Source organism: Coenobita brevimanus, chromosome 100, assembly GCF_032717465.1.
Source record: "Coenobita brevimanus isolate Jiangsu-jjx chromosome 100, ASM3271746v2, whole genome shotgun sequence".
Classification (NCBI taxonomy): Eukaryota; Metazoa; Arthropoda; class Malacostraca; order Decapoda; family Coenobitidae; genus Coenobita; species Coenobita brevimanus.
The window spans coordinates 53,045,731-53,061,506 of NC_137053.1; the positions used below are offsets into that span (position 1 = coordinate 53,045,731).

A 15,776-nucleotide genomic window follows, 5' to 3' on the forward strand; every position below is an offset into this window, starting at 1 on the left:
TCATACTTCTGTAGTATCATGCCTACATAGTTAGCCTCTCTCTCTCTCTCTCTCTTATGCAACAAAGAACGAATCAAGGCTAGAAGCCTGCAAGATTGTTCCCATAAAAATAAATAAATAAATAAATAACTGAGAGCCAAATTCAAGACCCATTCATTTTGAGATGCCTGGACACACTGCGTTTACAAGACTGGATGTTATGGGCATTAGGAAATACAGACAGAGGAAGACAGTTCCAGAGCTGACCTGTTGCACTGATGAAGGACTGGGAGTAACGTTTAACTCTTGCATTAGAGAGCTGGACAGAAAAGGGACGAGAGTTTGCTGCTAGCCGGGTGCTATGTGCCCATCGTAGTGTTGAAGGGATGCATGCAGACAGTTAAAAGGAGCAGTGACCATTGATGTAGTGACAGAAAAGAGATAAAGATCCAACAGTGCAGCAAAGAGATAAAAGTTGAAGAGAATCTGTACGAGAAGGAGAGATAATAGACAAGAAGCTGTTGGCTCCACTTTGTTAAGAAAAGCTGTATGTGAGGGGCTTCCCCACACATGAGAATTGTGCTCTATACAGTGATGAATAAAACACCTGTATAAAGTTAACAACTGTGCAGGGGTAAAGAAGGCACTGAGTCAGCTTAGCACACCTAATCTCTTGGAAGCAGATTTTACAAGAGAGGTAATATGATCTTTCCATGATAAATCTCAAGAGAATGAAACTACAAGTATGGCCAAAGATGACACAGGACAGAGTTGGGTATTGCTAAAAATTAGAAAGTAATCCTGTAGTAGATACTGATAGGTTGCAAAATGTAAGAACAGAGTTTTCAATGCATAAAAAACAAGACTGCTTTTACCCCAATCAGAGATATAAGCCAAGGCAGACATTATGTGTGCCATAGCCTCATCCACTGTTAGGTTGAAAAATGGAAGAACCGAGATTTCAATGCATTAAAAACAAGACTGCTTTTACCCCAATCAGAGATATGAGCCAAACCAGACATTGTGTGTGCCATAGCATCATCCACTGTTTGTTGAAGTAAATACTGAGATGGATGCTGCAGGAAGCAGATGGAAAGATGATGGGTGGAGTCATCAGCGTATGAGTAGATAGGGTTATATGTACAGCTAAGAAGGTCATAGATGAATGGAAGGAAGAGAGCTGGTGATACAACAGAGCCCAGAGGAACACCACTATTGACAGCTCTAGGAAGAGCGGTGGCCTGTCTACAAAGCAGCCATAGAACAACCAGAAAGGATGCCAGAGATGAAGGCATAGATAAAAGGATAGAAACTGTAAGAGGGCAGCTTGGATATTAAGGAGTAATGCCAGATTCGATCAAAAGCCTCCGACTTGTCAAGCATAATGGCAAAGCTTTCGCCAAAGTCACGAAAGAAGGATGACCAGGTGCCTTAATGGAAAGCGAGAAGATCGCCAGAAAAGCAACCCTGGCAGAGCCCATACTGACAATTGGAGAGAAGGTTGTGATAGGAAAGGTGCTTTATTTTTATTTATTTATTTTTTTATAGATTTAAAGACTTCAGAAATACAGGATACTCAAGCAACTGAGTAATAGTTAGAGGACTGGGAATAGTCACCCTTCTTTTGGATAGGCTGAATAAGGTCAAACTTCCAGCACAAAGGAACAGCACAAGTTTACAGACAAAGGTCAAAGAGTTTACCTAGGCTGGGTGTATGCAAAAAAAGCACAGTTCTTGAATACAACAGGAGGGACCTCATCAGGCCCACATGCCTTGTTAGTAGTGAAGCCAGTGATGGCAGAAATCACATTAATTGAAGGCATTAACTAAAAATATTTTAATGTCAGTCATGACGTAGTCAGAGAGAGGCAGTGATGGAGGAACAGCACTGGAATCGTCTAAGGTGGAATTAGAGGAGAAAGTCTGAGTGAAGAGTTCTTCTTTATCAGCAGAAGAAACAGCTACAGAGCTTTGGATAACAGTAGAAAAGAGGAGGAAAGAATGATGAAGTAATGTTGTTAGAAAGGCTTCTGGGAAGGTGCCAGAAGGAACAGGAAGAATCTGAGTCAGAGAGTTCAGAGCATTTTGTACAAATGAAATTATTGTTTGCAGTGTAAAGAACAGACTTAACACAGTTCTGGGCAGACACATAAAATGAGATGAGATTCAGGGGTGGGTTGGCTTCGGTACCCTTTGTACACCTTCTCCTTGTTGTGGACAGCATTAAGACACATGATTAAAACGAGGTATTTTTGCTGTTGTACAAAGGAAGAAAGCATATAGTGAGTGGATGGGATGCAGGGGCATGGAAGAAGTTGAGAAATGGGAGAGAGAGAGATACATGTGGGGAGGAAGAGAGAGGTGAAAAGATCAGTAAGAAAGAGCACGAAGAGAGTGGATGAAGAATTTGAAAGGAATTCGAGTGTAAAGTGGTGGGAATATAAGAAATATTCTGGAATGAGTAAAGAAGCGTAGGACAGGGTCATAAAGAAGTTGGTCGAGATGTGAAAGATACAAATGACAGATTGCTAGTGGAGAAGGGAGAAAAAGTGAGCAGATGGAGAGAACAATTCCAAGAACTGTTAACCCCTACGCACTGGTTGACATGTATAGCTGTCACAATTGGGGGAGCGGAGCACTGCCGGTAGTAGTAGTAGTTGTTGTTGTTGTTGTTCCATAGGCAGTCTGACTGAACAGCCCACAGTCCCTCAGGAAGGCCACGGCCAAGACTGGGCTTTCCCACAGAGCTCTCTAGGAGTGTATGTTGTGTTGTTGGCGGATGCGACTGTTTGCAATGCAATCTTCCATAATGTGCTTAATAGTATGGGGTGCTGTTTTACAGCTTGGACAGGAATCAGTGACAGAGTCATCCAGCCTCTTCTGGTAATTTAAGAGGGCTGGATGATGCCCACATCTCAGCCTGGCTAGGTGGACTCTGTCCTCACAAGGGAGATAGGATTCAGAAAGGTGTATATCAGGAGGCTGTGCATGCAGCTGTGTGTTGTCTTTAACCCGCCCCATCCCATCGACGTATGGATACGTTGCAACATTTTGCATTCGCCAGTCCCGGCGACGTACTGGTATTTCATGCAATTGCAAGGTCCCTAATTTGCAAAATTTTCAATTTTCGCACGTGATTTTTTGTACATACACACGGGACACTTTCCTCTATTCCTCTTCACGATGCCAAGCAGGGACAATGTCTTACACCACATAACCTCCCCCCTTCCCCCTTCTCACCATTGTCTCGGCAATTCACCTGTTACCAGTGACCTGGCCAGTAAAGACATTCAGGGCCAGAGTGATTCCCCAATCGATGACAATGTGTAGGACAAAGTTTACATAGCATTAGAAGAAGAAACAGTCAGAAATAATGATCAGGTAATGTGGCAAAAGAAGGTCAGGAATGGTGATGAGTTAGTGAGTGAAACAATGCCTAAAATGCCTATATTACTGTTTGAAAACCAAGATACAGTACCCTCGCGGCCAGCACGGTAATATTGTCATGCATGGGTCATGTGTTGGACCAAAAACGTGTTGGACTAACAACAGAGCTTATGGGGAAAAATGAATTATGTCAGCAACCCTCGGAAAAGTCACCCTAAATACCTACCATATACCTATACATATATTGGTACTATCTATCTATCTATATACCTAGGCTGCTTCCCCCAAGGAAAGGGAGGTAGCCGAGACAGGACGACTCACTCTCCATTTACTCATCCATTCAAACACATTTATTCGCATCTTAGCCCCAAAGGGGAGAACGGACAGATCCTCACCGCATCACACCGCACAAGGGTCAACTGCGCAATGCAATCGGTGACATCCACAGCAGGGCCCGACAGCAGAACTGGTTTACCCCTGCCACATCATAACAGACCCATCCCCTTACCCGCACCTGACCTGACTAGCTGATCATACCAAATGCGGGAGAATATCCCCTCAGGGCTGCGTCATCACTTATTCATTCACAATTTCTTTCCATTTATTTCTGTCACGCACAGCCACTCTTCCTTGCTCAACAGACATCCCTCTCGCATCCAGCGCTCTCTTCACACTGCCCATCCATCCTATTCGTGGTCTTCCTCTCAGTCTTACACCTCTCACATCAGATCTAGTTATCTTTTTCACCAATCGCTCATTATCCATTCTCTCCATATGCCCAAACCATTGCAACACCCTCTGCTCAACTCTACCAGCCATCTCCCGAACAACTCCAGTTCTCCTTCGCACTTCATCATTTCGCACTCGATCCATACGCGTCACTCCACACATGCTCCTCAGACATCTCATCTCCATTACATTCAAACTTTTCCTCTCTGCTACACCCATATTCCATGTTTCAGCCCCATATAATGCAGTCGGTACCACAACACCCTCATACAGCCTTCTCTTTACATCCATTCTAAGCGAACGACATTTAAACACTTTTTTCATTCCTCCCAGCACCTTTCCTACTTCATTTATTCTAAACTTCACTTCTGCATCTATTCTTCCATCCACAGCAACATGTGACCCTAGATATTTAAAACAATCTACCTCCTCAAGCAACTCACCATTCAAAACTATATTCATCCCCCTACCATCTATCAACTTCGTACACTTCATCACTTTACTCTTATTCTCATTTACTTTCAATTTCCTCCTTTCACACACCCTTCCAAACTCCTCTACCAACTGTCTCAATCTCTCCTCTGAATCAGTCACCAGTGCAGTATCATCTGCAAACAGCAGCTGCTTCAGATTCCACTCTCCTCCATCAACATTTACCAGACTCAGACCACCTAAAACTCTTGCATTCACCTCCCTTACAACACCATCCATGTAAATATTAAACAACCAAGGCGACATCACACATCCCTGTCGCAGCCCCACTCTCACGGGAAACCAATCACTCACAGCATTTCCCACTCTTACACACGCTCTACTATTTACATAAAAACTTTTCACCCCTTTTAGTAACCTACCATCAAGTCCATACAATCTTAAAACAGTCCACAAAGCCTCCCTACCAATTCTATCATACGCTTTCTCTAAATCCATAAATGCCCAAAACACATCCTTGCCTTTCACTAAATACTTTTCACACACTTGTCTCACAGCAAACACCTGATCAACGCATCCCCTCCCTCTCCTAAAGCCACACTGCTCATCACTAATCACTCCCTCTGTACCCTCTCTAACTCTCATAATTAACACTCTACCATACACTTTGGTACTACTGTACGGTAATTATAATAAACGGTATTGTGCTATGAATGATAACTAAATCTTTTAGGATAGTGTTGGTGGGCTTGCTGGGAATGGAAGGTGGTATCCAAGGCTGTAGTTAGTCCTACTGGGTCCCCGGAGGATGGCTGCTGGCGTCACTAGCGGGTAATGGCTGTTGCTCCTCCTCAACCTCCCTCATAAATCCTTTGAAAGCAAACCTCCCTCATAAATCCTTTGAAATCAAACCTCCCTCATAAATCCTTCGAAATCACACTCAGAATCACTATTTTCGTCCACAGCCATGGAAGAGTCCTGCTTCTGCCTGTCCTAGCACTGTAATCCTCGGGAAAGTGCATGCTTCTCACACTGTTGCCAGAGCCCAGTCACGTGACTGTGGAAAGTGATCGCTGTCGCTGGCTCGGCAGAGAATAAGGAAAAGCAACTTTGTTTATAAACTGGTACGCATGCCGATGGGAAGGGTTTCAAAACAAATTTACCACATATGCCAAGGATCTGGGAACCTAACCCTCGCATGAATTAAGGGCTTACCTGTATATATATATATATATATATATATATATATGTATTTATATATTTATATATATATATATATATATATATATGTATTTATATATTTATATATATCTATATATATATATATATATATATGTATTTATATATTTATATATATATATATATATATATATATACACAGTACCCTCGCATCCAACACGCGTTAGTCCAGCACGATTCGGATCCAGCACGGAGAGCAAGTAATTAGTATTATTTAATACAATTTAATTACTGCAACACGAGTGAGTTAGCATAACACGCACAGAGCTCCGAGAAGTGGGCGAAATCCGCAGAGTTCACTCTAGCACGATCACCCCCGGTCCAACACAGTCATACTGGACATTCCCGTGATGATGATAGCCAATGAAAACTTCTGATCAAGTAGCCTTCACCACCCGCTATCGTGACGTGATCGTGATGCCGCCCAATTAAAAACGCTTCTAGTGCCACGTGATGTTTTGTTTAAATTTCTCCCGCCACAGTGCCACTCAGTCGTATAATTGCATTGGAAGGTGCTTTTTTCTTGCTGCATTTTCTGGCCTTGTTACTGCATTTTACCCTGCTCACGATGCCTAGGAAGCCTTCTGAGAACCCCAAGAAGCGTCGGCACCTCCCTCAGGCCACCAAGCCTGAAAGCATCAAGAGGAAGAAAAAAGGGGAGAGGAAAGTTGACATTGCCAAGGCCTACAACATGAATGAAGCCAACGTGAGGATCATAATAAAAAACTAAGACAAGATCTTGGCAGCCGAAGGCTAGCACACGGCACTTCATACCAGGTTTGCCGAGGATACGATGGTAAATCGGAACGGTAACGTGGTAAAATTGCCGACGATAACATGGGCATTTGGAATTCATCTGGATGGATTCCTGCCGAGGATACGACGGGCAAAACAGTGTGACCAAAACCCAGGCGACTCGACAGAGAATGTATCGTACTACAGCATTGAACATTTAGCCTGACACTGAATACATATTAATATTTTAGAATAAATATCAATCGTTTTGAAACCCTTCTCATCGGCATGCGTACCAGTTTAAAAACAAAGTTGCTTCTCCTTATTCTCTACCGAGTCAGCGACAGAGATCACTTTCCACAGTCACAAGACGGGGCTCTGGCAACAGTGTGAGAAGCATGCACTTTCCCGAGGATTACAGAGTGCTAGGACAGGCAGAAGCAGGACCTTCCATGGCTGTGGACGAAGATAGTGATTCTGAGTGTGATTTCGAAGGATTTATGAGGGAGGTTGAGGAGGAGCAACAGCCATTACCCGCTAGTGATGCCAGCAGCCATCCTCCAGGGACCCAGTAGGACTACCTACAGCCTTGGATACCACCTTCCATTCCCAGCAAGCCCACCAACACTATCCTAAAAGGTTAGTTATCATTCATAGCACAGTACCATTTATTATAATTACAATAGTACCAATATATGTATAGGTATATGGTAGGTATTTAGGGTGACTTTTCTGAGGGTTGCTGACATAATTCATTTTTCCCCATAAGCTCTATTGTTAGTCCAACACGTTTTTGGTCCAACACATGACCCATGTATGACAATATTACCGTGCTGGACGCGAGGGTACTGTATATATATATATATTTATATATATACAGTAGAATCCCAGTTAACCGGGTGGCTTGGGGAATTTACCTTCCTGGTTACAGATTTTTCCCGTATTTCTGATTTTCAAGTCAAATCTATACAAAGGCTATCACAGCAGTAAATACAGTTCAGGTACTCACCAGTCACATTAGGGGTTACACTAAAAGATTCCGCCTGAAAAACTGCCTTGTAAACACACACCATGGTCATAACGTACGTGTGCAATGTCTAGCAATTTGCAGTACTGCAAATTGCACCAGTCCATTGTTTACCGAATTACTATATTCATTATATGTACTGTACTCATAAAAATTGAAAAATAAAATGTAGAAATAAAAGCTTGAACATTTATTAGTGAATTGATGATGTGTTAAGACTGCACTGTAGAATTATCAAGACACCTGTGCCCCCACGCGAGTTTGTTTACGTTTCTGACACCGACTGGTCTTCTTCTTCCCTACCTGACCTCCATCACTCCACCCCTCACCCGCCACTCAGCTGTTTTGCAGAAAATAAAATAAATGATGTACGTATGAAATGCAGGCATATTATTTATTTATTTTTCTTCCAACAAAGTAAACTTTCATTCCTATTAACATTTATATTCAAGCATTAGTGTTTTATAATGTTCGCCTTTTTCAAGTCTGTTGCATATGTCCAGCTTCTGTTTCAAGGTAAGCACGATACGCTTACGTTTAATTTGCACTTTAGGCATTTTGGAGTGTACAAATTACCGCCTATCAGAGGAATATAATAGCATGAGAGCTTGTTTACTGTCTGGTGGCAAAAAGCAGACTGGTGATTTTTGGAGGGTGTGGAGGATGACTGAATTCAAGTAGGGGAAAGAGGGGGAGAGGAGGGGTGGTTAAGAGGATTTGCTAGGGATTTACATTAGCCAGAAATGCCTTCACCTCGCTTTGTCTGACTTCACCTAGCCTCACGTGACACGATCAAACGGCAGTTTGGCGGTCCATTCAAATTGGCGCACAGTTATAACTTATTGACATTTTTACCAGCCCTTGAATTTTCCCGTTTTTCTGAGTATTCCGTTTGTCTGGATACCGGATAGCTGGGATTGTACTGTATATATATATATATATATATATATATATATATATATATATATATACACAGTAATCACTCTAATATCCGGACGCCCAATAACCGAACATCCCCACCAACCGAACCTTATCGTCCTGGGATCAAAGATTCCCAAAATGGTTCGAAAATCCAAAAGAATTTTTAAAAAATCGATTTTTTGCCATCCATAATTTGAACTTGCCGCGCGCGCCGCGTGAGAGCATTGTTTTGGTTCGTCATTCCTCCGACGTCCGATAGAGCGCCGCTGCATCCTCCCCACTTCCCGCCTGTCTCTCACCGCGACTGGACCTACGCTGTTCGCCATGGCTGCCCACGTGCTCGCTTTTGTGGTGGTGCCGTACTTGCTGCAAGGCCTCCTGCTGCTCTCTGCCCTACTCTTAGTGTGTGTGATGATGGCCCCGCCTCCTGAGAAAAGGAAGAGAGTGGTGTTGACTCCGGAGAAGAAACGGGAGATATTGGAGAAGGTTGATGCGGGTTGGTCTTCTTCACGCATTCTCCGCGAGTTCAACCTGGCCCGGTCGACTTTGTTCAATATCAAGCGTTCCCGAGACAAGCTCATGCAGTACACGGCTGACTTCTCGTCGAGAAGCAAACGCAACGTGGAGAGGAAGGTTATGTTTACCCCCAAGTATGCAGAGATCGACCACTCCACGTTGATTTGGTAACGACAGCAACGTGCAGCTGGTGTGATGGTACGTGGAACGGAGCTGAAGGCTGCTGCTGAGAAGTTTGCAAGGCTTCACGACGCCCTTGACTTCAAGGCATCCGAGGGTTGGCTCTTCGCGTTCAAGTTACGACATGGCCTTACTAACCGTAAAGCACATGGCGAAGCATTGGACGCTAACGAGGATGGAGTGGACGAGTTTCGGCACAAGGTGAAAGGCTTGATCGACAGGGAGGGCCTCACTCTCGGTCAAGTCTATAACGCTGACGAAACTGGCCTATTCTATCGCTCGGTGTCAACGAACACTCTAGCCGATGAGACGGAGAAGCGTGTACCTGGCCGCAAGTTTTCTAAAGAACAGATATCTGCTTTGTGTTGTGCCAATGCTAACGGCATGCACCAGCTTAAGCCCGTTATTGTTGGCCGTGCAAAGCAGCCTCGGTGCCTTCGTGGGGTGATGGATGTCCTTCCTGTCGTATGGTACCATTCTTTGAAAGCATGGTTCACAGCTGTGATTTTCAAAGACTGGTTTCACCGTCACTTCGTCAAGGAGGTCATCCAGTACCAGACGAAGACACTGGGAATTCCTCGCGACCAGGTAAAGGCTCTCCTTCTCCTCGACAATGCACCTGCCCACCCGTGCGTCAAGGACTTGGTTGCTGAGAATGGCCGTATTAGGTGCATGTTTCTGCCACCTAATACGACTGCTCTCATTCAACCAATGGACCAAGGAGTGATCGTGGCAACAAAGCGCCTGTACCGTCGGAAGTTCCTGGACGAGGTGATAGTTGTTCTCGAGGACGAGGACGACCGCAGGGAAGGACGTGACACTCGAGGCAAGCGGACTTTGGAAAACCTTCGCCGCTACAACATCAAGTCTGCGCTGTACAACTGGGCTAGTGCATGGAAGGAAGTCCCTGTGAAAACTCTTGAAAATGGTTGGTCTCGTCTGCTTCTCGGAACAGATGTGGAGTACGATTTCTTAGGGTTTGACGTGGATGACTTCCATGCACGGCTACGTACGCACGGCGACGATGTTGATGTGGACGATGTTCGTGAGTGGTTGGACGACGACGAGGGCGATCCTGGGTATCAAACGTTGTCTGATATCGAGATCGCGTCTTCGGTTGCTGGTGTCAGTCCCGAACTTGAAGATTCCGACGACGAAGGCGATGATGATGCGGACTCCTCTCAGCAGGACACTACTCCAGCCATCCCCAAGCTGAGCACACTCCGGGAACATCTAGAGTTCGTCCTAGACTACCTGGAACACCCGGACTGCGATAGGGAGATGGGGCCCTTGGGACTCGTGGAGGAAGTGCGTGCTTTCCGGCAGCGCATCATCAATCGCCAGAATCGTCGGTCCTTGCGTCAGTCAACGATTGACAGTTTTTTCAGGCCCGTGACCCCCGCTGTGCCAAGCCCTGGTTCCACTCCGTTGCCTCCCCAAGACAGGCCCTCATGCTCCGAGCCACAGCCCAGCACATCAGCTACAGTGGAGTCACCGCTCGATGTGAGTTTACGGCTATCTTCAGAGTCTTCTGTAGTCGGTACGCCATCACCACGACCCACCGATGCACCCCTTGGTCGCCTGCCAGTGATACTCTCGGACTTTGACAGTGAATAAACAGCAAGAACTTCTCCACTAGACCACACGGGAATTTTGAGTGTTGTGCAGTGAAAAAAACGGTGTGTTGTGTTAAGGTTTTCAAGTTGGGAGAAAAGACTCAGTAGAAAAGAAATTTAACGTAACTAACCTTCTTTGTTTTGGCTTTGGAAAATTAAAAAAACTTGGGAAAAGTTAATGTGCAACACTTAAATTAAATGGAACATTATTTGGACTAAAGTGAACACTGTGAAGAGAACGAACTTCTGTGTGTTAGTGACTAAGTTCAGTGCAAGACTTCAGGAAGAGTGTAGTGCAAGTGCTTCAGGAAATCGTTCTTACTGTCAGAGTCCGAGAGGAGGCGGTTATTCATCGAGGTGGCCAGGGACTTGCTGTAAGTAGCCAGAATGTTTCATATTGTACTATTTTCCATACTATACTTACCAGAATGGTTCATATTGTACTTTTTTCCATACTATACTTACCAGAATGTGTCATACTGTACTTTTTTCCATACTATACTTACCTCATGCATGTGCAGTAGGAATGTGTTTTTCAGAGTTAGGTTCGGTTAGAGTCCATAAGTACCAGAATGTTTATTAATGTATGAACATACTTCTAAACCCACATTTTATGTTTCTTTTGCATTTATTTCAGTCATTTATGTGCCTTATTGGTGTGATTTGGGTGTTAAATAGGTGCTATGCATGTCCGGAGGGAGTTGTATAGGTGTTTCTCTGAGTTAGGGTCAATAAGTACAAGTCCATAAGCTGGGGCCCAATATCCGGACGAAACCAATATCCGAACCTACCGATGGCTCTATTGATCCGGATATTGGAGGGGTTACTGTATATATATATATATATATACAGTAACCTCTCAACTAACACGAGTTTAAAAGAAGCATTTTCGTTTTAATACGAGCAAATGTTTAAGGAGATATGTTTAACTAACAAGGTTTTCTCTATTTAACACGACTTTACATGTACGTGATGGTTTCAAATTCGCTGCACGCACCGTGGACAGTCCTGAGCTGATAGACCGTGTGTGGCAGTCATAAATACAATTTTTTATTTGTCTGTTGCTTAAACTGGTTTTATTCTTACTATAATATTCGAAAATGAAGTTTGGCCCCATTCTTAGCAATTTGGCTCATTGTCAGACAAAATTTGGCCAGGAAAGTGATGGCAGATCTAAATTGTTACAACTTGATGCTGTAGAACAGAAAGAAGAAAACCACTCAGACCAAGATAGAGCAGTTCTTTATGAAGAAGACAGAAAACGTAAGGGAGTTATCTTCATCACCAGTAGCACGGGAGTCAGAGGAAGAGGAAGGACAGCAGAGCGAGGAGGGACAACAAATTTAGGGTGGGAAGCGGCGGGAGGTGGATTAGCAAGGTGAGGAGAGACAGCAGCAGAAGACGAGTGATGCATAGATGAAGTGAGGCTGTGTGTTGTTATTGCTTGTGACCTACTTACTGTAATGAAAATGTTGCTTTTACTGCAGTGTTTTTATGACCTACTAATTCATAAATAATGCTGAGGAACTTTCACAATGCCATGAATGAAGCAGAACTGAAAGAAGATCCACGTAAAAAACGAAAACAGTATGCATATGGGGAGAAGTAAACAATGCTTCGGCCCAACTAGGGCTCAAATGTTGTTTATTTCTCCCCAAATACACTGTTTTTGTTTTTTTTGTGGATTTTCCTTCAAATTAATATTGTTGCTTTTATGTTTAGAGTAGCATAACTCCCGAAATGGGTAGACTTTCCAAGAGTCAAGGAACGTAACCCTCAATAATACCACTGCTTCTTATGGGAAAATTATGTTTAGAAAACACGTTTCTAACTAACGCAACCTCTCCAGGAACCTAACCCTCGCGTTATATGAGAGGTTACTGTATATATATGTATATATTTATATATATGTATATGTATATATATATATATATATATATATATAGATATATATATATAGATATATATATATATATATATATACACACAGTATATATATATATATATATATATATATATATATATATATATATATATACACTCAACCCCCTGCTATCGCGCCTAATTGGTCACAGGAAACGCGCATGATAGCTGAATACGCGATAGCTGAACTGAACAATCAATGGGAAAATTTCTAATTGGTTTTTCGATGGCCCATTTTTCTAACTTTTAACCACTTTATGCCTACGATTTCCTGCCAATCTCTCCTCTAACATGAAACAAAGCATTATTATATTAATAATAACAGTATAATGAACAAATAAACAACATAAAAGGCCATCAAACTTTTATAAGGATTAAGGCTTGGGTGGTTTGATGGGTTCCGAGGCTTGGGAGTGGCTTCGTTGCCGCCAGATCTCTTTGGCTGTCTCCATTTCTTTAGTGTCCACAGCTAAAGGGGGTATCACATGGTACCTTATATCAGGAATGGCTGAGGAACATTTAAGTGGAACAAAACTTGGATACTATCACACACGTTCCTCACACTGTCGTCAGAGCCCCGTCTCAGTTGTAAACACGTGATTACTTTATCGACATCACGGTTTTTTCGGCATAAGAAATATTAACTCTTTATAAGGGTTTCAAAATGATTGATATTTATTCTAAAATACAATATAAGTATTCAGTGTCTGGCTAAATTTCAATGCTGTAGTACGATATATTCTTTCAAGCCGAATGGGTTTTGGTCACTGTTTTGCCCGTCGTGTCCTCGGCAGGAATCTGTTCAGATGCATTCCAAATGCCCGTGCTATAATCGGGAATTTTACCACGTTACCGTTCCGATTAACCATTGTATCCTCTGCAAACCTCATATGAAGTGCCGTGTGAATACGTTTCGCTTAGCCTGTCTTCAAACTCGATGCGTGATAGCAGTCTTGGGGTGCGTGATAGCATGTATGGTTGTGCATTTGATGTGTGCGTGATGGCAGATAAGCGTGACAGCTGAACGCGTGATAGCAGGGGGTTGAGCATATATATATATAAATATATATATATATATATATATATATATATATTCATTCATTCATTGCCAGACGCCATGTATCCCAAACGGGGTGGCCAAAGGCTTAGAGTTAATTGTTTTACAGGGAGGGGCACTAATCCTCCACCTATATATATATATGTATGTATATATATATAATTATATGTATATATATATATATATATATATATATTTGATGTAGGAATTATTCACAACTAAAATGACCTGGTCTGGTCTGCTCAGGTGGTCCATGTGATCAGATTTGCCCTAGGTTGTGCTAGTTTTCTTGTACAAAATGGAGAGAATAATTAAAAACTCACTTTATTTCCCCAAAGCAGCTTCTTTTTTCGTTCTTGTTCTGCAAACTTCATGGGGTTCATCGCTGCAGGGTTATAATAGGATGGGAGTGTGATGCCAGTCTGTTTTTGTACCTCCATAACCTGAGCCTCCATACTGCGTTTCAACAGTTCTGCTGCTGTCAGATCAGGGTTTGCTGCTTTCAAAGCTGCAAGCTTCTGCTGTGCCTCTGTTAGGAAAATAAAACAATAAACCTTATTCCCAATTCCCCAGAAGCTTGGCCAACCTTGTACACCCCATGAAATAGTGCCACATTCTTTATGTCACTAACATAGTACAAGTACTGGACCAACACATATATCCCATAAATGAATTCTTCAAATCTCAACCCAAAACTTAATTTCATATGACTACATTCCTCTATGTGTTCATCATTCACCCACTTTTTATGATAAGGGCCATCCTCACATAACATCTAAGATATATGCAAGCAAAATAACACCAGGCTAAGTGATGTACATTCCTCTGATATACAGATGAAGGGCTGGGAGGAAAAAAAGTACTAGTTTCTTATTTTGTAGTATGTCCTGAATCATGAACATATAAATAAAGAATAAAATGTGGTGTGTGGGATGAAGAGAAGACGGAGGGGTGTGCAAGGAACAGCGTAGGTGAGACAGGCTGTGGCACAAAAGAAAAAAGCATACAATGAATGGATGAGAAATAGGGGCGTGGAAGAAATTGAGAGGTGGAAGAGAGTTATATGTAGAAAGAAAGAGAGAGGTGAAAAGATTAGTATGAGAGAGTAAGAAGAGAGTGGATGAGGAATTTGGAAGGAACTTGCGTGTAAAGTGGAGGGACTGTAAGAAAATGTTCTGGAAAGAGGTGAAAAGAGTAAGACAGGGTGGAAGTGAAGTTAGCAGGGGAGTGAAAGATAAAAATGGTAGATCACTAGTGGAGAAGGGAGAAAAAGTGAGCAGATGGAGAGAACACTTTAAGGAATTGTTGAAGGTAGAGGATGGAAATAATGCGAGTATAAGTGGCTGGGGAATGGCTGGGAGAAGGAGGGAGGTGAGAAGACAGGAAGAAATCAGTAGGATAGAAGTTGTGGAAGCAATGAAGAAAGTTAAATTGGGGAAAGCTCCAGGAATTGATGGAGTGTGTGGTGAAATGCTGAAGCATGGGGGAGAGATAGTAGCAGAATGGATGTGGAAGATGTGCAGATTGGCCTGGGAGGAAGGTAGAGTCCCGGAGGATTGAAAGTCAGATATAATTATTCCCCGGTACAAAGGAAAACGGGAAAAAGAAGTGTGTGGTAATCATAGGGGTATTTGTTTTCTTTGTATAATAGGAAAAGTGTATGGTAGGATACTTATTGACAGAGTTAGAGAAAGAACAGAGAAATTAGTTGCAGAAGAACAGGGAGGCTTTAGGAAGGGAAGAGGTTGTGTAGATCAGATATTCATTCTTAGATCCTTAGTGGAAAAGTTTCTAGAGAAGGGAAAGAAGTTGTATACGGCTTTCATGGATTTGGAGAAAGCATATGACACGGTGGATAGACAAGGATTGTGGAAAGTGTTAAGAATATATGGAGTAGATGGGAAGTTGTTGCATGCTGTGAAGAGTATGTACGATGGTGCGAAGGCTGCAGTGCGTGTGGATGGTGAATTAAGTGAATTTTTCTCTTTGAAAATTGGTTTGAACAGGGATGTGTCATGTCTCCATGGTTGTTCAA

The 15,776-nt window shown here is 42.8% G+C and overlaps 1 protein-coding gene across 4 annotated transcripts in view; it reads right to left on the bottom strand.

Moving 5' to 3' along the window:
• LOC145414592 (uncharacterized) overlaps positions 1 to 15,776 on the bottom strand; it is a 260,262-nt gene that overhangs the window by 28,504 nt on the left and 215,982 nt on the right. For all 4 annotated transcript variants that reach the window (XM_080284118.1, XM_080284116.1, XM_080284117.1 and 1 more), the window contains one exon: positions 14,065 to 14,270. In XM_080284118.1, coding sequence (XP_080140244.1) covers positions 14,065 to 14,270 — 206 coding nt within the window. The remainder of the gene's footprint in view (positions 1 to 14,064; positions 14,271 to 15,776) is intronic.